Source organism: Gasterosteus aculeatus, chromosome 2 (assembly GCF_964276395.1).
Source record: "Gasterosteus aculeatus chromosome 2, fGasAcu3.hap1.1, whole genome shotgun sequence".
Classification (NCBI taxonomy): Eukaryota; Metazoa; Chordata; class Actinopteri; order Perciformes; family Gasterosteidae; genus Gasterosteus; species Gasterosteus aculeatus.
In genome coordinates, this window is record NC_135689.1 from 10,654,159 (window position 1) to 10,679,236 (window position 25,078).

Consider the following 25,078-nt stretch of genomic DNA (forward strand, 5'->3'; position numbering starts at 1 on the left):
GATTAGATAATGAATTTAATAGTGAAAGGGTTCGTTCTCTCCCAGAGCTGATGGGGCAACAACAGAAACCCCAAATCCAAAATACATTCCATTCAGAATGATTTAAGAGAGAAGAGCAGCGCTGACTATAGGGGCTAAAACATGCAAATGAAAACAGATGAACGTGTCTGTGAGTGGGACGTGTCTTCTGAAAGCTTTCTGTGGAATCAGGCAATTCTTTGTACTCAGCATATTCTCACCCTCTCAGAGTTGTCCATACCACAATTAAGCTCGTTACTCAAGCAAAGCCAATGTACTATTGACGTGAGCTGTTTTCTTCCTGTGTCGGTTGTACTTGCTATATTAAAGGACTTTTTAAGCCGCACCAATCACTTATTCCTATGTAGGAGCAGCCAGAACGGAATTTTCCGCTGCAGAGAAAAAGAAGGTCAAAAGCCACCTGAAGCAGACAAAACAAAAGTCAGACATATGGAGGTTAAAATGTCATGTGGATGTAACGCAGACAAAGTTTGGCCTCCTTTGTTCTTAGAATGAGAATAAATACTGCTTACTTATACCGTTAATGGCTTAACATTCCTTACATAAGGCCAGAAAATAAGATACATTACAGTGAGATTTATACAGTATATGTACGGCATATACATTCTAACTTTTCAAAATACAGTTCACAATATGACGCTTAGGTCATTTTACATTTCTTTTTATTGATGTGAAAATTTTAAAACAAGGAAAATGAAAGTCATAGTTGAACATTTCATGAAAAATTAAATGAGTTTAACGTTGTTTAAGGTGTTATATTGTTGAAATTATGAATGCACTTGAAATATTGGTTTGTAATAATGTCATATTTAACGTAAATCTATCTCTCATTAATGAAATACATATTACAAGAGGCCACATTCTAAAATCTGTCATGGACCGACGGATACTGCTGTATGGATTTAAGTTGTTTTTTGGATTTGTGGGTAGCACAGTTGAAGGAATAGTGTTGATTACTATAAATTAATCAACCAAATATCCTGAGCAGCTTCAAAGCTTCTCACTCAACTCAACTTATTTTTCTTTGAGACTTTATATCTAATCTGCTGTTTTTTTTTATTATTCCATGGGGACACTGAGAAACCAAATGAGAAACTCTTTGTGTACTTTCATTTAAAATAAGCCCAAAAATGTGGATGCCATCATCAAACTAGAGAAAATCACTTTTACAATAAACTCAACTTTATTGACAGTAAAAAGTTTGGGGAAATATTAAGGGCCACGCATCTGTAACTGCAAGAACATCTTGGAAAGAAACAGGACTTGTTGAACTAATGAGGCAGTTGTACATCTTTAACTTTGAGGTAAAGTGTTTTGTCATGTTACATCATTCACAACATATCGTATAACATTTAAAAGTCTACACAAAGAGACAAGAACCCATGCCTCATTTTCACTTACTGAAATTACTTCACATTTCAAAAATAATTCACAATTCAGGGAAAAGCAGAAAATGACAAGCACACATGCTATATTCCATTCACACACATTTCTCTACTTATTAAACCAAGTGCATTTTAAGATAACTTTTTTCTCCAACAGTTTCAAGTATATTTTTGCCCGCAGTCAATCAAAATTAAGTTAAACTATGAAGCAGCAAACCCACAATAACAAGTAAGAATACTGAGTTTGGTCTCATTCATGTTCCCAATATTAACATTATCAGATAACTCACCATACTGTAGCAATAAGGTATTTGGGTGCTATAAAGAAGCAGGAGGTAACATTTCATGGACTTGAGGAATATGCTGGATAAGATTTGGAATATAGCTGATTAAATACACCAAGGCTGAAACAAACAACACTAAATAGATAATCACAAGTGAGAACTGAACTGATTGAAAAGGATTTGTTAATTCATTTTAAATAATTAATTTGTTAATTCACTTACATTACGCAAATTGTTGTTGAATTCTCAGCGTAAACTGCTGAATGCAAAATACGACAAAATAATTGTATTTATTGAACTGATATTCAATTCCCAGTCGCACACTGCAGCAAACTTCAGTGTGGATTCCAGAACCAGTGCAACGATCTCTGTTGAAGGCCGGCTCCGTTAAAGCATACACTGGCGTAGCAAATTAGATGATCAATAATTGTGAGTTTTATCTGATTCATCAGTGCAGTAAAACAATCACAGAAAGAAAAACTTGGTAAAGCCATCCAGTGTTTCGGCAAAGATGTTCATATATAAGCAGGGAACCTAAAAGTGCAATCCTGTGTAGGTGTAGCACCCTGGGCCATTTCTGTCAGGCTCTTGCTGTACACTGCAGGGCTCGTGGTCTGATCTGCACCAGCATGCTGAGGCTCACTTTATCACCCCCGAAAATCTATTTTACATCTGAGTACCAAAGACCCTGAACGTTTTCAAGTTAATCTCCCTCTCGCGACTCCACTTTGTCCTGATGTGCAGCTGCAAATATTCTCTCTTCTGAGGTGACTTCACATGCGCTGTAAACAATGTATTCCTACAGCAGCGCACTACTGTAGGAGTTAAGGCAATCCATTACTGTGCTTTGTCCGTGACAAAAGCCCCTCCTAAACCCAGAGGTACAAAGCTCTCAGTGCATATTAAGCATACCCGACACTCGACACAAAGTACCGACCTCAACCACGAAAACAAAGCTCTACTAAGCATAACCAATAGAATTCTTAAAATGTACATGACATGCTTACCATAACTGCCTGTGCACAACCTTTCAAAGGTGCTAGCTAAACCCCTTTGCAAAAGATGGCTAGTTTGATTTTTGAGCACCGTTCCCCGACAGTTTTGGTTACAGAGGAAATTCCCAAAGAAGGCACTTTGAAGCAAAACCAGCAGTTTTGCCAGATGATTTTAGATGGGAGTGCAATCAATCCTAGACTGCAATTTGCCTCCACTAAACTTTAAATGGTGCAGTGAAAATATCTTTCACCCACATCTGCTTTATTTTAATAAATGTTCTCACTGTAAAACCACAAATCCTTTTACTTACCCTAGGGATTCAAAGCAACTGATCTGGTGCAGAACAAACGCGAGCCTACGACTTCAGAGAGCAACAGTCGCCTCCACTCATCCGACACCACCCTCCCCTCTCCTCAGCCCACCTGATGCTCTCCGCGGCTGATGTGAGACGAGAACTCGTAGCGGTCCTGGCTGCGGTGGCCGCAGATGTTGCACTCGAAGGGTTGGCGGAAGCCGTGGCAGCCCATGTGGATGGTGAACATGACATGGTCCAGGAAGAGGACGCGACAGTGCCGACAGTGGAAGGAGCGCACGGGCCTGCCGTCCCTGTCCAGCACCTGCACAATTTCCATGGAGGACAGGGGAGCGACAGGGCTCCTCTTTGCTGTCGGGGGCGCAGGACACGCTCTCTCCCACTCTGGGTCCAAGTCTTTGGCCTGCCTGGGGCTGGAAGCGGGACGGCTGCGCGGCAGCGCTGGGGTTGGGTAGTGGAGGTGGTGGTTGTTGGAGGTAATCGTCGGGGCTGCGGCCCTTGTGCTCTGCTCCTCTGCTGCGCTCTCTGTGTCTGTAGAGTCGGGGCAGCCGTTGGGCGAGGTGATGTGCCTTCGGGCCGAGCGCCGGTCATCACGGCCGCCCCCAGCCTGCTGCCCTGCCGGGCCAAGGGACACTGCTGCCGGCCCACCGCCACCACGGGCTTGGGGGCCCGGAGGAGTCAAGTTGCTGTTGACAGAGGCCATGGCCGTGCGTAGCTCCGTCAGGAAGGCAGGATGGAGCTGAGACGGCGAAGGCGGCCCGTAGTTCTCCCTTTTACCCCTGCTGCCTTGGAGAAGTGGTCCGGCCGAGCCAGCAGAGTCCACAGCAGGCTGAGAGCTTGTGAGGTCCGCCTCCTTCTCAGAACCAGAGGACAATTCGTAAGGTGCTTCAGGTAGGTCACGGTGCATGTGCTTTTCACCTGTGGAAAGGGACATGAACGAAAAGCGATGATTAAGATGGAAGGTCTCCTGGATTCTTCGGCTCACTTTCTGCATTCATTGGGAGGTGTCTCTAAACTTTACTTATAAAAACATGGATTGTTTTATCAAACTCACCTAAAAACTTCTGTGGTGTGGACCTCTTGCGCTTAGTAATGCTGATAGCCAGTCTATCTGCGGACTGGATCTTTTCATTGGACAGCTGGAGTAAAGGTTTTGTAATTGTCTCCATATTTGCTGACTCTTCACCTGCAAACAACCCATTGTCATATATATACTAACAAACTTGTGTATGAATGTGTTTAACTTGCTTTGTTCAATTCTATTTGCATCTATGATAATAAAGAAAGGTTTTTTGATATGTTACCATGCATGTTACCGGACTGCGCGGCTGTCTGGTGTTCTAGACTCTTCAAATAGCTGTGGCAGCGCTCCAGATGTTCCTCCAGTGTGCTCTGCTGTTTATAACTTCGACTGCAGTAGCTGCACTTGAAAGGTTTTCCCACTGTTGGAGAAGAACCTGCAATTCAGAGAAAAAATATAGAACTGAAAGATTGACTGAACCTCAGCCTCAACGGTTTGGATACTGTTGATCAAATGTAATCCGTTGAGAAATATTGTGTAGACAAGAATAGTGATGTTGCTTATTAAATGTTTTTGAGGGGAGGGTTCTTCTTTATAAAGAATAACGTATCATCGTGTAGGTTTGAGAGAATGGATTTCCCCATTTGTCTGCAATTCCTGAAATTGTTTCATACTGCTCGCCAATGACGACAGAACACGCCAATCCTCTTCACCGCAGCGCTTTCTTCTTAATAAGCCGACGGAAAGACTGACGTCGATTCACCGAAATCCTTTCTGTTTGCTAAATTATTTCTTCGAAAATGAACCTATGAGACCTGCGAGGATCCATCAAGACCGGCTGTACTGCACTGTGTGTCAACACCTGTTGAAAGCACCAACAGTTTCCTGTTTTCACAAACTGTTAAATGTCATATTTTGTCATGTGTTTTACAGTACATTCTGGTTCATCTATTTCCTCTGAGCTTCACAGAAGGGGGTAGTTCTAATGAGTCCCCACTTCTATCGCTTCTAACCGTTTGTTTAATACACGAGAGTTATAGAACCACTGCACTCTCCTGGTTCAAAAAACGGATACGGTTGTTTTGCACTTTAAGCTCCCGGTTTTACCTGCATGCGTGCGTAGATGTCCAGCCAGGGCATCTCTCCTCCGACAAGCGTAGTTGCAAACGGGACATTTGAAAGGCTTCTCTCCCGAATGCAACTTGATATGGCGCAATAAGTTCCCTTTCTGGGTGAAGGAAGCTCCACACTGGTTACACTGGAACGGCCTCTCACCTACGAGCACATAGGATAGGCAGAGGATGCTGAAGGTAATTCCTGCAAGTGTAGACTTCATTTAATGATATTTCGGGTGATATTCTGTTACTGCCCGCTTGTTCCCACCTGTGTGGCTGCGCTTGTGCACCATCAGCACGTTGGGGCCGATGCAGATCATGCCGCACACCTCACACTGGAGCTTCCCATTGGGTAGGCGCAGAGGTCCTGGGGAAGCAGAGTTTGGACTGGCCATCTCATTATAAGTGCTCCCTCCGTCTATTCCAATGCCAGCATACTCAGTGCTCCCTTCCTCCATGGGGTCGCCCATGTCGTCCCTCCGGCTGTCGTCGCTCACAGCCTCTCTGTTCTCTGGCTGTGGAGCGCCTGGTGATTCATCCCCGCTGCACAGCTCGACCTTGATGGAGTTTGCTGCGGAGAGAGAGAGAGAGGGGAGGGGGGGGGGGGAATAAATCACATTTTAAAGATAATGTTAATGAAGAATTCTGCAATATGTCCCAGGCCGCCACAATGAAACAAAGGAGAAATAACTGACCACTGTGGGAGCGGTGTGGCGTGGACTGCTGACTGTTTGGGGAACTTGCCGGAGGGCCCCGCAACCCGCTGTAGAAATCCTGTTCTGTGGATGACTCTCCTCCATTTCCTGAGAAACAAATGTGCCCATGTTATGAAAGTAAGCATTCAAGTTTGGATACGCAAACATGTATATAGTTTCTCCCATATACTCTATATAAACGTACCTTGTGCATATGAGCATCCATTGCAGTCGTCAGCATTCATTCTCACCAGATGCCTACAGAAATACGATTAAAGAAGATGTTTGATGTAACTTGTTTTCTTTGGATCCAATTTTCCAAATCTTAAAATGCGAGTAATATCTTTGGTACCAACCACAGAAATCATCCTTACCAGCTGTTTGTTGTTACAAGAACAGGAAACAGAGGGGTTTTTTGTTTTCAGTTCCAACTGTCTAGTAATGAGTTCACTGAAAAAAACAAATCTAGTAAACTTTCTTCTCCTTCCATGAGATGCTCTGCCTTTATAGACAGCTAATGACTGTTGGAGGAGGGGTTTAAACTACTGGGGGTGGTCCAAGTAGCTGGAAGGCCTATAACTCTTATTCCATAAGAACATCCAAATTAAATATCAAGATAAAACTTTTTAAAAATGTAGCATTTCAGCAGCACAAGAAGAAAGCCAGAGAAGTACGGAGAAAAATAAAACAGATATATATATGATAAACAGAATTTTATAAACGTTAGCGAGCCATTTATAGTACAATATATCTGACCCTAATCAGACTGCTTATGTAGGTACAAGCAAAGCCAAAAGTGTCGTTTTCTGATAATCTCTCAATGTGTGTGTGTGTGTGTGTGTGTGTGTGTGTGTGTGTGTGTGTGTGTGCGACACACACACATTGAGAGATTATTAGATACATACATACATTACACTGCGTATAGACATAAGGTATAGGGACTAGACATATAGAATTTGATTTCCAAACATAGAATATGTGGATTTTATGTGAGCAGACTTAAGGTGAGGCTCTATTTTATTTCATGTTGAGGAAAAAAAGGAGAGGGAGAGGGACAAAAATAGCCATATGTACAATGCTGCACCTTTTGCTCAAATGGATGGCAACAACAATGGACAGAGGAGACTACGGAGCGAGCAGGGGGCGGAGACAAGAGGCGCAGGGGAAATTATCATCGCGGCAGCGGCCGTGCGTGAGGAGCAACAGGCGCTGATGCAGCCAGGAGACGCGCCAGTCACACCAGGGCACGGCGAATAAATAAATACATGTTTTTATTTTTTTTAAGAAAAGAAAGGGGGCACGCACACACAGACCCTCGCCTGGAGACCCTCTCCGAATTGTGCAGTAAAACCACATTCCTAAATAACTACCACGCTTGTCCCCTGTATGCGCGGCCACTTGTTTTTCAGCTGCTCGGGGTGGATTTTTTTTGGGGGGGGGGGTGCTGTCATGACACCCGTCAGCTGGCGGACGGTCGAGACGGCGAACGAGACACAACGGCAATTTATTGCATTGAGTTTGCCGGTCCAAATTGTCCGCAATGAACGCATTGATCCGACATTCGAGCGCGTCGGGCTGAGCAGGGCTGCACAGTGTTTCTCACCAGCCGTTGCTATGGCAGCCGACCACACGACAAATGGCATTCTCCCCACAGCACCAACTACTGAAAAACACGCCGCACTTCCACGTTAAAAACCGTCGGATGGGCTCACCAACGCACCGCGGTGAAGTCCGCGAGCCTCCTTCTTACCTGGCGACCGATCGGTGATTTCCTTTTTAATTGTCTGGATCGCTGTTTGTTTTCCCAGGCGACGGCAGCATCTCCGGGATTTTTCTTTTTTTTTTTTTTTTTTTTTTTTTTTTTACCTGGGAATCCCAAACAACTTCCGGGCCCATGCTGGGATACAGACCGAATAACTGTACAACAGAGCTCTTGATTCAACGATTGTCGAATGCATCGATGCGTGGCGGCTCCCGGTACAGGTGGTAGAGAATGTGATGAAATGTATGCCATAAGAAATAACCAATAGACTATACAGGCTGCTGCGCATTGACATCTGTTTGAGGAAATACTACCTTTGACATGACAGGTATAGCGAGCTGTGACAGATTATTTTTGTGAATTCAGACACGTGTCTGTTTATGATCGAGGCAAGAATTTAGTATAGGCGGGTATTTTCACAACGTGTCTCTGTCACACACTTTATTGCACAATCATTACATTCTGTAATATATTATTTATGTGTTTGTGCTGAGAAGTAATAGAATATTTACTTTGTGTTGTCAGCTTAGCGTTTAAAAGCAAGCAAGCAAATAAAACATAAACAGAAATGTTGTGATCAAATAGTTGGGGGTTATAATACACCTGTAGCACCACAAGATGACAGCAAAATGCTCTCTGTGACCACCTCTGCCAAGTAACCGATGCTGCCCGAGCGCTCGATTTATTTTCCCTTGCACAACAAAAAACAAAAATAAAAATAAATCAGCGTGTCACTTTTCCTCCGCAGCTCAGGCCAGTCAGTGTTGAATTAAGGCGCTGCTATGTGGAGCGATGAGGTTTGTGCCGTTGTAGGAGGACCACGTACGCCTCGTGGATCTTCATGAACATGGCCTCAGCTTCCTTGCTGGGGTTGTGGTCTGGATGCCATGTCTTGGCCAGCCCTCTATAGGTGCGAGTTATGTCTTCGAGGGACGCCTCCGCGTCCAATGAAAGTACCTGCAACACAAATATGACATGAAAAGCAACGTGGAGATTAAGACAATGCAGGGTACATATGCTATCCCAATTTATCACTTATGTGGCCTTTACCAGTTTTGAGCTTGCTCACCTTCAGTGCCTCTTTCTCTTTCGCAGTGTACTCTTTGAGCAGTATTTCCAGCACCTTTCTCCAAGCGTCTTCATAGTAACCCCCTCCAGTAAGAACACACAACAGCCGATAGGGCATTAGAAGAATATACTCAAAGACGTTTTTGAGCCAAGGCAGGAACCAGAAAATATCCAGCAGTGCTGACACACAGTCAGACAGGTAGTACAGCGTGGCAGTGGTGTTATGGAAAATACAGTAGCCCAGTGGAGCGGAGAAGGCCAGCCACGCGAGACCGAGCCTGTAAAGCCGCGGACCTGAATAAAACACAGAAACGAATGAATTTCAGTGGGTCAGAGATTTAGAAAGAAGCATGCAGTGTTATCATGGTGTAAAAGAAAGTCTGTCACGGTGGTTTCCTGTGTGTGTGTGTGTGTGTGTGTGTGTGTGTGTGTGTGTGTGTGTGTGTGTGTGTGTGTGTGTGTGTGTGTGTGTGTGTGTGTGTGTGTGTGTCTGTGTGTGTGTGTGGGCACACAACAGTGCCTCTACCCCAGTATTCCACTCATTACCAGATTGTTGTTGTACCACAGCGGTCGATCTTGGCCACTCAGACATTGTGACTTGGCTGTTCATACCCTCTTCTGAGCATCCAGGATCATCTTCTCTGGTTCCCAAGGCTGCCTCCCTTGCCAGCTATTTACCCAACCTGCCCCCTGTCAACCACCATTGGCCTTTTGCCCTCAGTCTCTGCTGCTCCATCTCAACCTCCTGTCATTGACATCAACCATTTTTTAAAACTTTTACCCTCTTTGTCTGCTTCTGTGTGTTTTTGGCCCAAACCTACAGACCACCAGAAATGTAGATGGTATCGTTATATTTGTGACATCATCTCACCTAGTTCCGGTGTGCTCCCATCTGTCCGTGGAATTTTGGCCCTGCGGTTCTGTGCAGCGGTGACACTGGCAGCCAGGCTTATAGGCAGAGGCGATAAGCTGCTGCCATAGAATATTGGCGAGGTTATGAGGCAAGCAGTCAACGTTTTTTGTAGATCCGAAGTCTGCTGGCCAATGGAGGAGACCAGATGCACGCCTGCACCCACACATAAAGGCAGGACGATCAAGTAGAAGAACCTCAGGGAGTTCAGTCCAATCAGAGCCACCATGCCAAAGTAGATCCCAACACTCACCTGTCCAACAAAGCGGACAGGACCTATAGGTGGAGGCACCGTGGTTGGTGTCGTTCTCCTCTCCCTCTCTGCCTCTCGATTGGCCTCAACAACATATGCGGGAATACGTATGGCCTCTCTGACCCAGCCAAACCCAAATCCTCCCAGAGTTAGCATCCATAACAGAGCATGACTGTCTCGTCCTAAATATAAATGATGAAGGCCCACAGGCCCACCTACTGCCCACAGGGCATAGGCTACCATGACGCTTTTAACCATCGTTCTGCCTCTGTGGTCCCTGTTCAGGGGAACGTTAGTCCTCCCTCATGAGAACCTGCAATGAAGCAACACAAGAGTTTATTCTCGTCGTATCTTGTTCTTTTCATTTGATTTTTTTCCAAAACTATTTTACATCATGCTTTTGATCACATGACATGATTTAATCCCATGTGTTCCCTTCACAAGTCAGCATAACACTTTTCGGCATGTTGTCTCTGTGATATGTGAGCTGCTGCATTTTGGCAAAGGGGTTTTTAATCTCTGCGATCCACTTCCGTGGTTTGATAATATGTTATATAAGAGGGATTCATTTTTAGCTTGCAATAGTTCATTGTCATTTTTCAAACATGGCAGGTAGCAACTGATATTGTTACATGAGCTTTTATGGAAGAAAGCCGATCACACGTTGTACACGAAGTCAGAAATTGATATGGTGCTTCCTGACCTTTCTCTATAGGACATTTCATAGGTAATCCAACAGCTAAGGCAGACTGACTGTTGGCTGTATTTACTTTTCATGAATTTAAGAAGAACTTAAGAACCATAAGAACTTTTTGTTACTAATAAAAGGTTACTTACCGAGCCCATGATTTTAAATCCTTATCCAGATAAATCCTTTCCTTTCCCTTCCGTAGCTGGAGTTGTTGCAACATTTGGACTTTGGATCATGTCAATGAGATGACGCTACGGCTTCACCAACATTAGGTTCCTTTGAACGTTTGACTTGGCCCGATGCGGAAGGGACATTTGTGAGGATCGAGGTGCTTTAAAAAATGCCTCAAGTCTTCGGTAAATGTTCTAACGGAAAAGATAAAGATACACAAATTAAACACATGAAATTGCCATTAGCAATAACAATAACATGATATGTCATTAAGAATATCTTAAACGAATTCCTTTCAAGATTATGTTTACTCAAGGGTCAGGAGAAGCATTCGGGTAATTTAAGGTAAATGAAAGTAACAATGTATGAAAATATTACTTTAGGTGTAAAACTCAAAATGTTTTTTAAAGTACCTAAATATTATGATTAATGTGTAATTGTTTGTGCAGACAGTATAGCATGTGTCAGTGTTGATATAAAATGATGTTGCATTATTCTTACTGTTGAATACATTTATAAGCGTGTGCTGTTCTGTCATGTAATTCTCTCTTCAACTGCAGATCATAGTTTAAATGTCATTATAGTGTAACTAGCATATTAATGTAGGGGAAAAGCTCAAATAAATCCCCCATCTCAAATTTAGTGGAGTAAAGTAAGAGTACCTGTTGTTGTTGAATTATGTTTCCAACTGCTCTGTGCTTAAAATACTGTAATTAAGCAAGAAATGTTCTCACGTTTTAATGTATTCATTCCCCAGCAGGATACTATTGATGCAATGCAATACGTGTCTCCATCTCAAAGTACACAAAGTGTCGGAAATCTCTATAGTGCTAACTATGCTCACACCTTTGATTATTCCTGAACAATGGGATGATGACGCTAAAGTAGATTATTATTGGTGACTGACAGCTACCTGTACAGCGTCCCTCCGGGGTGTCCGCCCCCTTTCTCGTTGGCCCCGCCCCTTGACGACCCCCTCCTCGCCCGTCTTCTATCACAAAGCGAAGTCTAGCTAGCAGCAGGCTAACACCGCCGGGCTACAGAGCCGCACACCCGTGGCATTGCCAACAAGATGCACCACGTTTTAACTTTTTAAGCAGCGCTTCTGGACCGGAGGTAACTGGTATGGTGCCGGAGAATGGAAGCGGACGACGTGTCGGTTCGAGAGCAACTTTTCCACAACCGTGTGCGGGAAACCATAGTGAGTACCCGGGCCGTGCTAACGTGACCGCAGGGTCGAGATGCGTGAGAGGAGACGCCTCCGACCACACGACCTGCCCCCGAGAGCCACGTCGTTTCACGATGCGTTTGACCTAAACTCGGCGTTAATTGTTAACTCCAGACCCATTAAAATGTTTCAGCAATTAGCGAACTAATACGCGACAAAGAGTTTAGTTAATGTGTTTTTTGAGGGTTCCGCACGCTGACGCAGCTGGTCCCGATTGTAGCATCAAGTTTTTGGCTCATGAACATCTAGAAGAAGACTTGGCACCAAGAAGCGTTTTCCTTTTTTTGAGTTTTTAACGACTTTAACCCCTTGTCTAAATCTTTTTTTTTACACCGTTTGGATCCTCCGTCTTCATTTGCCTTTTTAATGTGAGTGTCCGTGTGTTTTTGCCAGCGGCGGACTCTGTTTAGTGCGACACCGTGTTGAACTTCAGTCAGACTTGTCAGAAAGACCAATGTACTTTACAGCAAGGCACACGTATCCTGCCCTTTGACCCCCGAACGATTACCAGCACATCTCATAGGCGGTTCATTTTTATGATGTTGGCAATGTTGATCAGCTGATGTGCTGACAGTGTTGCACAAGGGACCAACAACTTATCCAATCTGTAGTTAACTGTCAATTTGTCCTGTTTTCCTCCAACTCGCTGAGGAAAAGCTCAGTTTGTACTAGGATGATGTGCAGAATGTAGATTAAGCCAGTAAATTGTTCTACCTTTACAGGTTAATTGTGTAGTGTTAAAATACATCATCATTAGGGAGATTTGGTCATTATAATTGTGAATAAATACTGCAATAGAATAAATACAAATTGAAGTCAAAATACCTTATTCAAAGAGTACATGTCGTGGCAGCTAAATCCCAGGTGTAACTAAAGACATCAATAATGTGTGTAGGTGTCCTGGTTTCAGGCCTCTGACATTGTATTGGCCAGTTAATGGGACGGAGTCATCTTTGGTGCCACTAGTTACACGGTTTATTTTCCTGCAAAGCGAAAAATTCAAAATCAAATTGAGAGGTTTTTCAAACTGTCTCCGGAAGAACAAAACAATATTCATTGTTTTCTACCCACGGGATTTTTCCAAATGAACATTTGTAGTGGTCGGTTGGCATGTCAGGTGTCTGATTTCGTCCTCAGGGCTTGACAAACTCTTGTGAAATAGGGCTCCTATTAGCAGACATATTTTCAATTGTTTTAGAATTAACTTCACTCCAATAAAGTGTCGATATGTATTTTTATGCCCTTGTTTTGACCTTGTCACTTTCACCTAAAGACCTAATGCTATTAGCCGATAGCACCTTCCTAAGCCACTGGCTGGCCTCCAGCTTAGCATCTCTGCTCCCTGCCCGGCTGGTCAGCCTCCGCTTCAGGGCTTAAGGGCTTCAGGCCAAGCTTATCGTTGGTCAAGAACACTGAGCGGTAGTATTTCACCTAGCAAAGCATCCCATTGAGGGACAGACAAGAGGGTTGTCTCATTAAATGTGTGAAGAACAGAATGCTTCAACTTTAAGTTTAAAAAAAACGGTCGAAAAGACTGTATAATTGTTTGCAAATGTTCTGTGTAAAATAGCAATCTGGCCTTTTAACAATTTGAGATTTTGCTGCACGTAAGATGCTTTTTTAAATGATCCGTTCCCTGCATCGTGAGCCGAGAACGATGATCACCAGACTAAAAAGCTACGATAAATAGAAAGGTACCACACCCAGCATCAAAATGCACAAGTCACAATGTTAAAAGCATAATGTAATCTTTAACAGACGTGGTCAAGTGTAATTAGGAAGTGTATTATCCGATACAGATGTATAGTACTTTAAACATCACTTTCAGTAGAGTTTTTAAGAAAATTCCTGGCAGAAATGTCGCATTTAAAAACAAAAACAAAAACTATTCTAGTCAATATCCTACCTGGAATTTCCTTTGTGGCTTCTCTGAAATCTTAAGCTCTAAAATGTGGCTTTACACATTCCAGTAACATGATGAGAACACTTGACACTTTCGGATCAGGGTGGCTTTTCCTGTGCAAATATTTAAAGTTATTTCTGGCTGATTAATAAATCTTGGCTTGGTCCGTCCTAATCTATCTTCTCACTTAAACAGATGTGTTTAGCTGGACAAGAGGCTGGGTGCCCGTGAAATTACACACCCGGGAATCCACTTGACATTTTGCGAGGACTTTCCGTGCCAATTCCAACCTGATTTTCACCTTTGATTATTTCAGAAACTTCCAGATGAATGATGAGAAAACACTTGAGCGTCATTGTTTTCAGCTTGACTCGGCACTAAAGTTTAGGTTACTGTGTGAATCTTAAAAGGCTCTGAGGGAACTCTGAAGCCTGGAGCTTTGTGTTCAGCACGAAGATGTTCCTCTGCAAGCTGAATCCCATTTGAAACTCCCTGCTATGTGTTACCAGCTCCCTGCGTTGCCAATCGCACCAGTGTTTCCCCATAAATAGTTTTGATGGGGCCCTCTTACTCCTCTGGCACTTTTAATTGCTCATAGTAAATGTATTGTACCGTTGCAACATTCAAGCACCGAGGAATTTAAAGGCTCAGGTTTTTCTTTTCTTCCTTCCAGGGAACTTGCTATGCTTGTATTCACATTTGTTTAAGGTCTGTTGGGATATTGTCACATTTGTCGTTCAGAGAGCCTCTCTTTGTTTTCTGCTCTTCTTCTACATCCTGCTGACCTCACTGTGCTCCCACTGGGCTGCTGTATGGAACTGTTTTGTGATCTGGAAACATCCCTTCGTTCATCCGTCAGTCCAACTCTGGTGAACGGCGTCTTCAGTGTTGGTAGAGCCGAGGCTGAGCGCTGTAGTTGGATCGCTAATGCTAACATAGCATTCTAGCAGCCAAGCCAGCCCTCTTGAAGACGTATCCCGGATGTTTGCTGTGGAGAGGGTAAACCGTTTTGACAATGAGACAAAGTCATCGTCCAGTGTGGCTGATGGTAGAACAGTCAAGTTGTATCTCTTGTTTTTATTCATGGCAAAAAAAAACGTTTCCTTGCTTTGAAATGATAAGTACAGACTTGCGGAGCCGCACGCATGATCATAGACTTTAAGTATTTTGCTGTAATGTTAAAAATGTTGAAAATAACAAAAGGGATCATTAATTTCCACCGTGCCCAGCAACTGTCAGTTCAGTTCACCCGATAGCCAATGAGAGAGAGTGAATGCTCACTTTTCATTGGATGCTCACTCTTGTCCCACAAGTTTTGCATAATGCACATATGTGTGACGATTGTGTTTGCTGTGACAACAGCTTTTCTTTTCTTTCTTTTTTTTCCCTGACAACAGGTTCACAGTGGAGAGATAATTGATTATTTATTTAGGTGCGTGTTTCTCAACAATGACTAATGCGTCATGAACTACAGGTACAGTTACACTATTGCTCTTACGTCCCTTCGTTTGTTACACAAACCGTTCTCTCGTGTTTGGTATGTTGGTCATACAAGCATTTTACTTCACTCTTTGGGGTGAACTGTTGAGAGCACAGATTGCTGAGTCAATGTAGGTTTAGCCTATATTTGGGGGTAGATTTAGTTAAATGTCAGACAACGGCCGTCCCTGGTAATAATCCTTTTTAATTTTACTACCCTTAATCCCCCCCGCCCCCCCGTAAATCACTGTCACCCGTTTCGCTCGGCGTTGGGATAGTGTTAATCTTCAGGTTCCATCTGTCTCTCTTAACCTTGGCAAAGTGGGGAATGTTTTTGGCACTTTGCATTTTCTTATTTTTAATATGTTTCTGCACAAAAGGGAACTTGTCAACATACCTGCAGCAGCAGAGTGCCCCCCCCCCCCCTTCCCTTTCTTCCTGTAAGATTTTGTTGTAACATCTTTGCTCTGTCCGCCCTCTTTCAAGACCTATTGGAATACACTTGATCCGAGCCATGAGCCAGCCTAAATAAATGTGTTCGGTAGTACTGAACGAAACACAGCAGCTTGTTTACAAGGCTGCTCTCTGTTTATGCGATTAGCCGTATAAACAAGTGTAATGAGTAAACAACACATTTGTTTCTTTCCTTTATGTCTCCTACAGATCTGTGTGCTGCTGTTTACATGCCTCTACATGGTGTCCTACCTCATACTTACCCATTTCAAGAAGACTGCCGAGTTTGTCACAGGTGAGTCGCTTAAAGGCTGCTGTGGAGAATTGCTGGGAGAGGAATTGGTAGACGAGAATATTGATTACATTGGGGCTTGAGATTATTTTTCTACAAAGTGTATAGGCCACACTTTTTTTTAAAGAAAAGACACAAGTGGTTCAACATAATTTCATATTGAAAGCAGATGTGGCATAGTCGAGTCGTTCTGCTCCGCTGTGGCTGGATTGACGTGCTTCTTATTAACCCAAAGTTGTAACTGTTGTCAGAGCGTCAACAACAGTAGAACAGTTTTGCCCTGTAGCTAAAAGCACCTTGTGCAATACCTCTCTACGGAGTTGTTTTTGACTTTAGGGAGCCAAGAACTGGGTTTTGCTCCCTAGGCTATATCTTATAAATAGAAAACTATGTGCATGAGAAGAAAATACAGTATCCTGTAGTGTTGTGCGCTCAGCAAGACATTTACACAGTATGGATTTAGAGATATAAAGCATGTTGCCTGCTATTTGGCAGTTTGGGGGCTTTTAGAGAGGGTTTTAAAAACATGGTAGCAAGGATAACAGATGGATCCCTTTCATATTCCTAAAAATGTCCTACATATTTAGTTCAGTTTGCAGAGTGCTGGCCTTGAACAGATTGTTCTGGACATGCTCGTCCCCCACTCACTCCTATGGAAGCCCATTTCCGCCACAAAAAAGAAGGGTTAGAAAGTTGAAATTATGACTTAAGATATGCGCATGCGCAGGTTCCTTTGTTGTCTGGTACGTTGACTTTCCAAACCCTCTTGGCGACTTCTTGTCAAAATCGACCAGCGGGCGTATCTGGTTTTATTGGAGACTTTTGTGGTGTCTGACGTGACCTATTGTATTGCAGTTACTGTCCTTAGCGAATGTCACAGAAACCTGGCGGCTCGCAGCAGTCCAGCTGCAGTCAGAGCAGAGAGGAGGCACACGTCACGTCCAGACTGAAATCAACGGCGCCGCTGATGCAGCGTCTTCCCTCATTGAGAAATTAGCATCACTGGTTCAATAGAGAGAGAACTCTCTTCAGAACTTTTCAATCGTCACTAATCACAATAACTACGGAATAAATACAAAGAAGTTTGATTTATTTTGGACTCGGAAATACCGAAGATAATTTAGATTCCGCTAAAAGTTGGACGTCCCTGTCCTCCCTGTTTGTTATGAGAGTGGAGTGAGTGGGTGCAAGCGTCCGTAGAACGTTTACAGTTCGGTAAAGTTGGCAAGATATTCACAGATTCGAACTTCCTGGTTTAATAGGTGGTCAGCGAGACGTTGTTAAACACAAACGACACCTCTGTGTGACCATAGTCACCAACAAGTCATAATTCCGACGTTTTATCTCATCATTTCGACTTTCTTACCCTTTTTTTTTTTTTTGTGGCGAAAATGGGCTTCCATACACTCCCCTCTCCATGCTCATTAACTATTGCTATTACACCTTTCCATTGTTTTCTTTTATTCATATATATATTTTTACATGCGCTGCCCAGACAGCTTTTACCTCTTATTGTAATAATATTGAAGCCTTTGTCAGTTACAAAGTTATAGCAAATTATCTGACTGAGTCTGGGGCAACTTACTTGTTTTGTAATTAAATCCTTTTTTCTTTTTTTTTATCTACTCTTTCAGAGGATATTGAGGATGCCACCGTCAACAAAATTGCGTAAGTTACAATCTCTAACAGATTTACAGCAATCTCTCACTCTCTCTCTACCTTTTATTAGTTACTTTGTGAATGATTGCGAGGATGCCTGTGTTTCAGCGTGACGGGTGCATTGGTATGAAGCGATTTGTGATTTATTGCCCTGTCCCGAGTTTGTTGGTATGAGGTTGATGGTTTGGGTGAGGTCCTCTCGTCCTCTTGTCCTTACACGTTGGCCCTGTGTTTCCTCAACCACTGTGGTGTGAGGCAGTGTGACTTTACGGATTTTGTTTATTTCCTTCTCCCAGGCTGTGGCTGTGTACGTTCACCCTGTCTGTCGCAGTGTGCGCTGTGCTCCTTCTCCCCATCTCCATCCTGTCCAACGAAGTGCTGCTCACCTTCCCGCAGAGCTACTACATGCAGTGGCTCAATGGATCCCTTATCCACGGTACATCTTAACGATTTATAAGTTAACAACCCGACTATTGATAATCGTGACCTAAACAGCAGCCGAATGCCTTACTTTCTAAAAACTGGGTCACTGGTAATAACCTCGCGATCGATGCACTGCAGGCCTGTGTCCAAACAGATAATTGCTATGAACAGAGTATCCGTGACCTTGCTGTGTGCAGTGCGTGTTACACCTGCATCCCAACTGCTGTCCTCATTTGAGCCCAACAATGTATTTTCTTCAATTGAGCAACTGGGATGTAAAATAAAAGGTGTGAAGCCCAAAACCTCTCCAGGCTGGTATTGTTGTTTCACGTGAGAATCATTGTGATTTTGATCTCCTCGGCTTTCGCATTGTTTTTCTGTTACTTTTTATGTGTTGTACGTTCTTGTTTATGAGCACATACGTGTGGGTGGGCAGGTTAGTCATGCTACTCTGCCTGTTAGGCGCTTTGCTGCGGTTTTTATCCCCAATGACATCTTTCTTTCTCTCGTCAGGATTGTGGAACCTAGTTTTCCTTTTTTCCAATTTGTCCCTGGTGTTCCTCATGCCCTTTGCCTACTTCTTTACGGAGTCTGAGGGATTCGCAGGATCCAGAAAGGTACCAGTTTTTGGCATTCTCTCCAAAATTTTGTTTAACAAAGAGTTGCCGGTGTATCACATTGAGCGTCTGTTTCATTTTTTTCACGCAGGGCGTTATGGCACGAGTGTACGAAGCCGTTGTGCTGCTGTTGCTGCTGGCTCTGCTCGTGCTGGGCATTGTTTGGGTTGCATCAGCCCTCCTCCATGACAACATAGCTAGGAAAAGCCTCTACGGTGAGTCATGTGCCTTTTACCTGACGACCCCTCGGAATTGCCTTTACAATTTTATATTCAACTGTTAAACTGTTGTCTATCCTCTTCTCTGAATTTAAGACCTGTGGGAGTATTACCTTCCTTATCTGTACTCGGGCATCTCTCTGTTTGGAGTGTTGCTGCTTTTGCGTAAGTGCACGTCATTCACAAGGACCTGAGCAGCTAAAAACTAAATCGCATATGACACTTGCCTCTCAACATCTGTGTGTTTCCCTCCAGTGTGCACTCCCTTTGGATTGTCCCGCATGTTCAGTGTGACTGGCAAGCTTTTGGTCAAACCGCGGGTGAGTCACGGTCCCAGTGACCACACTTTACGCTTCCCACAGTGTCCCTGGGCCTGTGATCGGAGTTGACTGTTGTCTCTTATCCCCCTTCAGCTGTTGGAAGACGTCGAAGATACTTTGAGCTGCACCTCATTTGAGGAAGATTCACTATGCAGGAAATTGAAAAGTGAGTGTGTCGCCCAGAACCCTTTTACATTTTCTGCTGATTACATTTAAGGCTGACTGACTATTGTTCTATGATGTGTCGTTGTAGAGATTGAAGGTAGCAGCACGACGTCATGTTGGGTCAAGCTGAACATGGAGGCGATGCAAAAAGAGTACCGAACAGTCCAGAGGAAGCGCATCGCCCTGGGTAAGGTCGGCTAATCAGGCTGCTCCCCGCTTAGTTTCTCTCACAGTGGTTACATCCTTTAATTCCGTTCCTCTCCTCTTCCCTCATAGAAATGCGGGGGAAAGCGTCCCCATGGCAACGAAACTTGGGCTATCCGCTGGCCATGCTTGTGCTCCTCGCGCTGACTGTACGTGCTTATTTGTTCTCGCATAATTTTTGAACCCGGATGGTTGTAATTGCCTCATAATAACTGTATGTGTCTGTTCAGGTGATGTGTGTCCTGATGGTCTGCTTTAATGTATTGGAGTTGCTCCTAGATGAGGCGGCGATGCCCAGAGGAATGGAGGTGAGGATTTGAACTAGGGAACATTTCCTGCTTGGTGTGACAGTCCTCCGTGTACACTGTGGATTGTTGTTTTGTTGTTAGGACCCTCACCTTGGAATGGCCTCCTTCTCCATGTTTGGCTCCCTGGGCGCGGCAGTGCAAGTAGTCCTCATCCTGTATCCTTGTTATGCCATTCACCTGTGAGTGTGCACACCGAGTTAACGTGTTCATTGGTCCTAGATAAGCGTTTTTTGTTCATGCTGTTGCATCAATATATCTACAGATCATTGGATGGAATCCACTGTTTGTCTCTGAGTATAGTAGTCTTCTAGTGTTGTCCTTAAACCTGTTGTCAGCTATCTGATGGTGTCCTCAGTGGTGGGTTTCTATAGTTCTCCTCTCTTTACTGGCCTCCTGCCACGCGCACAGGACACCAACCTTACACAGGTAAACAACAATCCTGACTCTTAAGGATAAATAACCAGAAACTAGAGTTTTCTGTGTTAACTCCACATGGTATATGAACCTTTCTTTTCTCTTCCTTTCAGATAATTGCAAACTGCGTTTCACTGCTTATTCTGAGCTCAGCGCTGCCGGTGTTTTCACGCACACTTGGTAAGGAGGCGGTGTTATGGACGGATGCAAATTGTTATCAAAGACTGCAACAAGCTCCCAATAACATACTTCACACTGATTTTTATTTTATTTTTGTGTTCACAGTGGAATAGAATGCACAGTAATTAAACTTGCTACTTTGTATAGTAATATTCAAGATGATTTATATATTGACAATTTATATCTATAACATTCAAGTGATCACAAGCATTAAAGTGCACATTTAGTATGTTGGACTATATTGGCAGGCAGCACCATGGATTAGCAGGCTTGTAGTTTTAGTAATGCCCACAAGAGGGCATCTGATGCATTAATGCAGGTGAGGCCTGGCTTGAGCACTTCAGTAAAGACCTTCTCTTTTGCTTCCTCTGTTGTTAGGGATCACACGCTTCGATCTGCTGGGAGACTTTGGTCGGTATAACTGGCTGGGGAACTTCTACATCGTCTTCCTGTACAACATGCTGTTTGCTGGCCTCACCTCTGCCTCTCTGATCAAGACGGTGACCTGGGCCGTGCAGAGAGAGCTCATCCGTGCCTTTGGTTAGTCCAAACCTTTAGGTTTCATGAAGTAATGTGTATTTGGGATTGTATATTACTTCTGTTACACTTGGGCAGCCTTGTCAGGTGTTTTCCCACCTTTTTGGCCCCGTTTCCCTGTGGGTTGGTCTCTCTTCCTCAGATAGAAAGAACACAATTCTTTCAGGAAAGTGTAAAGGGACAAGACGAGAGTCGGGTCCCCTCGGGGACCTTAAGGCACCGCGCCCTGGACCCCTTGTAACAGTGGCACACACACACCCAACACAAACAAGCGCTCGGAGCATGGACCCGCCAAACGCGCGCACACACACCTACAGTCCCCTTCCTCACGGTGCAGATAGCATCTCAGCACAGCGGCAGCTCCCCTGCACTTTCCCATTCCCTCCCAACTCACTTTTGTTCTCTGAATCATCGACTTTCATTTTACCTACATCACTTATTTTTCTTAGCTTTGCCCCACCTTGTGATTGTGTGTGTGATGTAATTGTCCTTTTTTGTTTCTCTTTGTACGCAGGCCTCCACAGACTGCCTTTAACTGTGTCCCGCTCCACCGTCCCCTTCAGACTCCTCTTGGCCAGTGGACTGTCTAAAATCCAGTGAGATTTCCTCTTCGCCACTGCTTCTCCTAACCTTTCTAGAAATGTGCTTGTATTGGATTAAAGACATTTGCAATGAAGAGTTTGCCAGTGGGGACACCAAGTAAGGGGACGTCCGTGTCCAGTGGGGGCTCTGCTCGAAGCTTTAATGAACAAGGTATCAGGGTCCAATTTTTGCGCCGCATTTTGACTGCAGGGACAAGTGTGCAAGCGGTTCGCTGATCCTCTCACACAACGTGACGCCTCACGAAAAGAGGATCCAGCGAATAGCCGTTGTTCAGTTGACACACGTGAAAGTGGGCACAGTTATTTTGAAATATTACTCTGCAACTGTGATGTAATTTCCTCTTCCTGCTCCAGGTTGATTGAGTGCACTCTCTTTCTGGGGCTTCCCCACACTTTATCCTCTTTTGGTTGTTCCCCTATTTTAAGATGGGGAATCTTACTTGTTTCTTGGTCCCGTGTACATTTCCCGAGGACATGTCCCGAGGACATTTTTATTGGGAGCAAAGGGGACACAGAGAACCTTGTTGTTTTATGGATCTGCAGGTTACACAGGGAATATGGGAGTGAGGTAACCTCAGTGTTGGACCACTTTCAATAGTAGAATTCAGAACATTTTCGTTGGTGATTGACCATTATGCAGGGTTTTTAAAGGCTTAGTCTTTTATAGATGACAGTAAGCTTACTGAGTCTGGGGATGACTCATTTACATAAATACACTAAAAAAGCTTTACACTTAAACCTGTGAAAACATTTGCCATTTGACACTCACTATGAGGAACTTCTGCCTTTTGACCAATCAAACTGTGAATTGTTAAAAATGTATGCGGAGAAAGTGCAATATTTTTATAAGTAAACACACTTTTTAAAATTACCAAAAGTCCATTTTAAATCTTCATGTTATTTTATTTTTTTTTGTCTTCTGTGAAGTATTTTTCTCATCTCAATCATCTTATAAACTTCGGCTAGTTTCAAGAAGCGAATGTAACCATCAGGCCGGGCAACTCTCCTGGTGTCCGTTTTTATATTTTGATAAAGCCTTTGTTGTTTATGAGCTCTGATCATTTCCAGCGTGTTGGTGACTCTGTGTCATCGTTTTCCTTTGCTGCTGTATCAGCAGGTTATTCGCTGCTGGTTTGACCAGCAGGGGACAGTGTCTCTCAAAGCCAACACCAGCCTCTGTGTTGAGTCTCTCTCCCTCCCCCCCTTAATCATGATATGCATCATATTTAAGGTGCATTCAGAGGTTTACTTATTTCACTTTTTTTCTGTTGTTTTTTGGGAATGTGGAGTTTATGATGTACTGTATTCATGGGCATTTTGGGATCTATACTTCACATGTTTAACAGTCGTTAAACTGTTAAATGTGAGATATTCGAAGCAAAAAAAATCTTGATTTATTGTCAAAGATAAAAAAAAAAAGTGTTTTTGTTTACTTTTGAAATGCTTTGTTTTAAGATTTCCTGAATCATTTTTAACCATCATTGTTTTATGAGCAAAAAGAAATAAAAATGATCTTGTTTTTAACTCTGTGTACTTTTGGAAAAACATCAAGGTGACTTTTACTGTAAACCGTCTTTGAAGCTGTTACGTGTTGGTTACATTTTGTACAACTGTAACTGTTACTGATCCGATGGGTGGATGTGACTGCTGAGGGCATCTGTCCTCCATGTCCCTCCACCCTTTTGTTGCACTTCTTTAATCAGCAGCAGAAGAAAGACATATTTTGGCCTGTCTGTCAGCATTGTCTATCTGCGACGCCATTACAGCCTAAGCCCACGCTTTCCCCACTGCGATGCAACTGCCAGATAAAATCCTTTGCAAATCAGGAGGTGAAGCGACGTCTACTCACATTCACTCTTTCACGCCCCCGCCACCCACCGCCTTTCTTCCATTCCCGTTCCTTACCCATTGTTCATTTCCTTTTCTAATTTCTCTGAAGGCAGTTCAAGAAAACCCCGTCTGATTATTTTCCCTCTTGATTTTTGTTTGCATTTTTCTGTTTGTATTTTGTTGGATCTTTTAATTAAGCCTATTTGAATCTGGTTTTGTTTTGCGCTGTGTTTCCTTTGCTAAATGGAAAAGAACTTCAATGTCGCCGTAACATTACTTGCACAACGAGAATGCTTACCTTCTGAGGAAGCTACATTTAAACCCCATAGATGGGGTGTGAGCGTGTAGATCTATATACAGTACAGTGCAAAATGTGTAGGCAGGTTTGAAGAGGAAAAAAATGTGTGTATACAATTTATTTTTCATCAATTAACAAAATGCAGTGAATGAACAGACGATATGCCAAAATATGTGGTGGGACCGGCCTTTTGCCATCAAAATTCTTCTAGGTGCTCTGCCAGACTTTTTGCAGTAACTCTGCTGCTTCCAATCATCCCACAAACGTGGATGTGCTTCCTTAAATCCTTCCCGCTCTTCATTCACTCCCAGACGGACTCGATGAGTTCAGGGCTCTTTGGGGTCTGTACCATCACTTCCCGGACGACTTGTTCTTCAGGCTGAAGATGGTTCTTAATGATATTGGCTCGATGTCTGCGGTATTTGTCCTGCTGCAGAATAAACCTGCTGCCAATCATGCTCCTCCCTGATGGTATTGCATAATGGATACGTTTCTGCCCGTACCATTAATTCTGATCAATATCCATTTAAAGAAACCGTCTGTTTCGCCGTTCTTCACCCAGTTTTAAGCCTCCAACACATCAGTCGACTATGTGATGTGCGCACGTAGGATGGCGCTGACAATTCTTTTTAGACCTGGAAGAAATGGTGAACAGGTTTTCAAGGTTTATTAGAGGACAACTGCAGAAAACTGGAATCAGCGTTTTCTCTAAGTTACATCATTTGTGTGCGTGCACAATGTAACAACCCTACATATCCCTTAACCTTGGAATTGGTTGGGGAAAATCGAGGATACCAACTCTCCCTGGAGCAAAATATAAAGTGTGATAGCAGTGCAATCAAAGTGTCCCAGCAGTCCCATTGGGTAACACTCTATTGGACTGGATGTCGGGTATATCGGTGGCAAGGCAGGAGACTGGCGGCTTGTGACGGGATGAGATATGCTATCTTTATTGTCAAAACATAAGAATGAAGAGGGGGGGGGGGGGGGGACAAAGATTAGCTTTCCTGACAGTCGGCCATTTGAAGTCTGTGCCAGAGTGCATTAAGGACTGTTATTCTCTCGTTTGTATGCTCGCGAATACCCAACCACTCACAGGAAAAGGCGAGACATGCCCGCTAATCAGCTGATAATGGGTCACACTGTCCGTATGCCATAGCTGACCGCCGTCCTGCGTGCACACTCCCGTCACACGTACTTCACACAGTTGACTGCTGCGGGTCTTTGTTTCATTGGATGAGTTTG

At 43.7% G+C, this 25,078-nt stretch overlaps 3 protein-coding genes across 6 annotated transcripts; 1 reads left to right on the plus strand and 2 right to left on the minus strand.

Moving 5' to 3' along the window:
• Window positions 1–1,203: 1,203 nt before the first annotated feature.
• On the minus strand, window positions 1,204–7,716 carry ikzf4 (IKAROS family zinc finger 4). Of its 3 annotated transcripts, XM_078091695.1 has the most exons (9): window positions 7,599–7,716; window positions 6,223–6,298; window positions 6,054–6,106; window positions 5,849–5,956; window positions 5,422–5,724; window positions 5,146–5,313; window positions 4,322–4,474; window positions 4,072–4,203; window positions 1,204–3,935 (listed from the first exon to the last, which is right to left on the minus strand). In XM_078091695.1, exons 3-9 carry the CDS (start codon window positions 6,091–6,093, stop codon window positions 3,118–3,120), a joined length of 1,722 nt encoding a protein of 573 aa, XP_077947821.1. In that variant the 5' UTR covers window positions 6,094–6,106; window positions 6,223–6,298; window positions 7,599–7,716; the 3' UTR covers window positions 1,204–3,117. The 3 variants fall into 3 exon arrangements, with proteins under 3 accessions (XP_077947821.1, XP_040048856.1, XP_040048858.1); XM_040192922.2 differs by lacking the exon at window positions 6,223–6,298 and having other exon boundaries at window positions 7,599–7,709; XM_040192924.2 differs by lacking the exon at window positions 7,599–7,716 and having other exon boundaries at window positions 6,223–6,317.
• A 307-nt stretch (window positions 7,717–8,023) lies between these two features.
• Window positions 8,024–10,897, minus strand: dnajc22 (DnaJ (Hsp40) homolog, subfamily C, member 22). The gene is made up of 4 exons (XM_040192959.2): window positions 10,679–10,897; window positions 9,550–10,154; window positions 8,680–8,972; window positions 8,024–8,567 (listed from the first exon to the last, which is right to left on the minus strand). Exons 2-4 carry the CDS (start codon window positions 10,097–10,099, stop codon window positions 8,391–8,393), a joined length of 1,020 nt encoding a protein of 339 aa, XP_040048893.2. The 5' UTR covers window positions 10,100–10,154; window positions 10,679–10,897; the 3' UTR covers window positions 8,024–8,390.
• Window positions 10,898–11,629: 732 nt separating this feature from the next.
• Window positions 11,630–23,229, plus strand: lmbr1l (limb development membrane protein 1-like). 2 transcript variants are annotated; one of them, XM_040192933.2, is made up of 17 exons: window positions 11,630–11,904; window positions 15,977–16,061; window positions 17,693–17,726; window positions 18,014–18,153; window positions 18,654–18,757; window positions 18,849–18,972; window positions 19,072–19,140; window positions 19,231–19,295; window positions 19,389–19,461; window positions 19,549–19,647; window positions 19,737–19,813; window positions 19,895–19,972; window positions 20,054–20,127; window positions 20,308–20,398; window positions 20,500–20,566; window positions 20,945–21,106; window positions 21,618–23,229. In XM_040192933.2, exons 1-17 carry the CDS (start codon window positions 11,842–11,844, stop codon window positions 21,701–21,703), a joined length of 1,491 nt encoding a protein of 496 aa, XP_040048867.1. In that variant the 5' UTR covers window positions 11,630–11,841; the 3' UTR covers window positions 21,704–23,229. The 2 variants fall into 2 exon arrangements, with proteins under 2 accessions (XP_040048867.1, XP_077947948.1); XM_078091822.1 differs by lacking the exon at window positions 11,630–11,904 and adding an exon at window positions 15,206–15,308.
• Window positions 23,230–25,078: the final 1,849 nt, after the last annotated feature.

What these genes read in the sequence shown, in the direction of transcription:
- lmbr1l (XM_040192933.2), top strand. Translation starts at nt 11,842, where the DNA reads ATGGAAGCGGACGACGTGTCGGTTCGAGAGCAACTTTTCCACAACCGT. An exon ending in TTGTGCTCCTCGCGCTGACT is followed by an intron (nt 19,814 to 19,894) that starts GTACGTGCTTAT and finishes GTGTCTGTTCAG; the next exon opens with GTGATGTGTGTCCTGATGGT. An exon ending in GTGCAAGTAGTCCTCATCCT is followed by an intron (nt 20,128 to 20,307) that starts GTATCCTTGTTA and finishes ACCTGTTGTCAG; the next exon opens with CTATCTGATGGTGTCCTCAG.
- dnajc22 (XM_040192959.2), bottom strand. Translation starts at nt 10,099, where the DNA reads ATGGTTAAAAGCGTCATGGTAGCCTATGCCCTGTGGGCAGTAGGTGGG. An exon ending in TGGGAGCACACCGGAACTAG is followed by an intron (nt 8,973 to 9,549) that starts GTGAGATGATGT and finishes TGTTTTATTCAG; the next exon opens with GTCCGCGGCTTTACAGGCTC. An exon ending in AAGAGAAAGAGGCACTGAAG is followed by an intron (nt 8,568 to 8,679) that starts GTGAGCAAGCTC and finishes TTTGTGTTGCAG; the next exon opens with GTACTTTCATTGGACGCGGA.
- ikzf4 (XM_078091695.1), bottom strand. Translation starts at nt 6,093, where the DNA reads ATGAATGCTGACGACTGCAATGGATGCTCATATGCACAAG. An exon ending in GCAGTCCGGTAACATGCATG is followed by an intron (nt 4,204 to 4,321) that starts GTAACATATCAA and finishes GGTTGTTTGCAG; the next exon opens with GTGAAGAGTCAGCAAATATG. An exon ending in CACACCACAGAAGTTTTTAG is followed by an intron (nt 3,936 to 4,071) that starts GTGAGTTTGATA and finishes CCCTTTCCACAG; the next exon opens with GTGAAAAGCACATGCACCGT.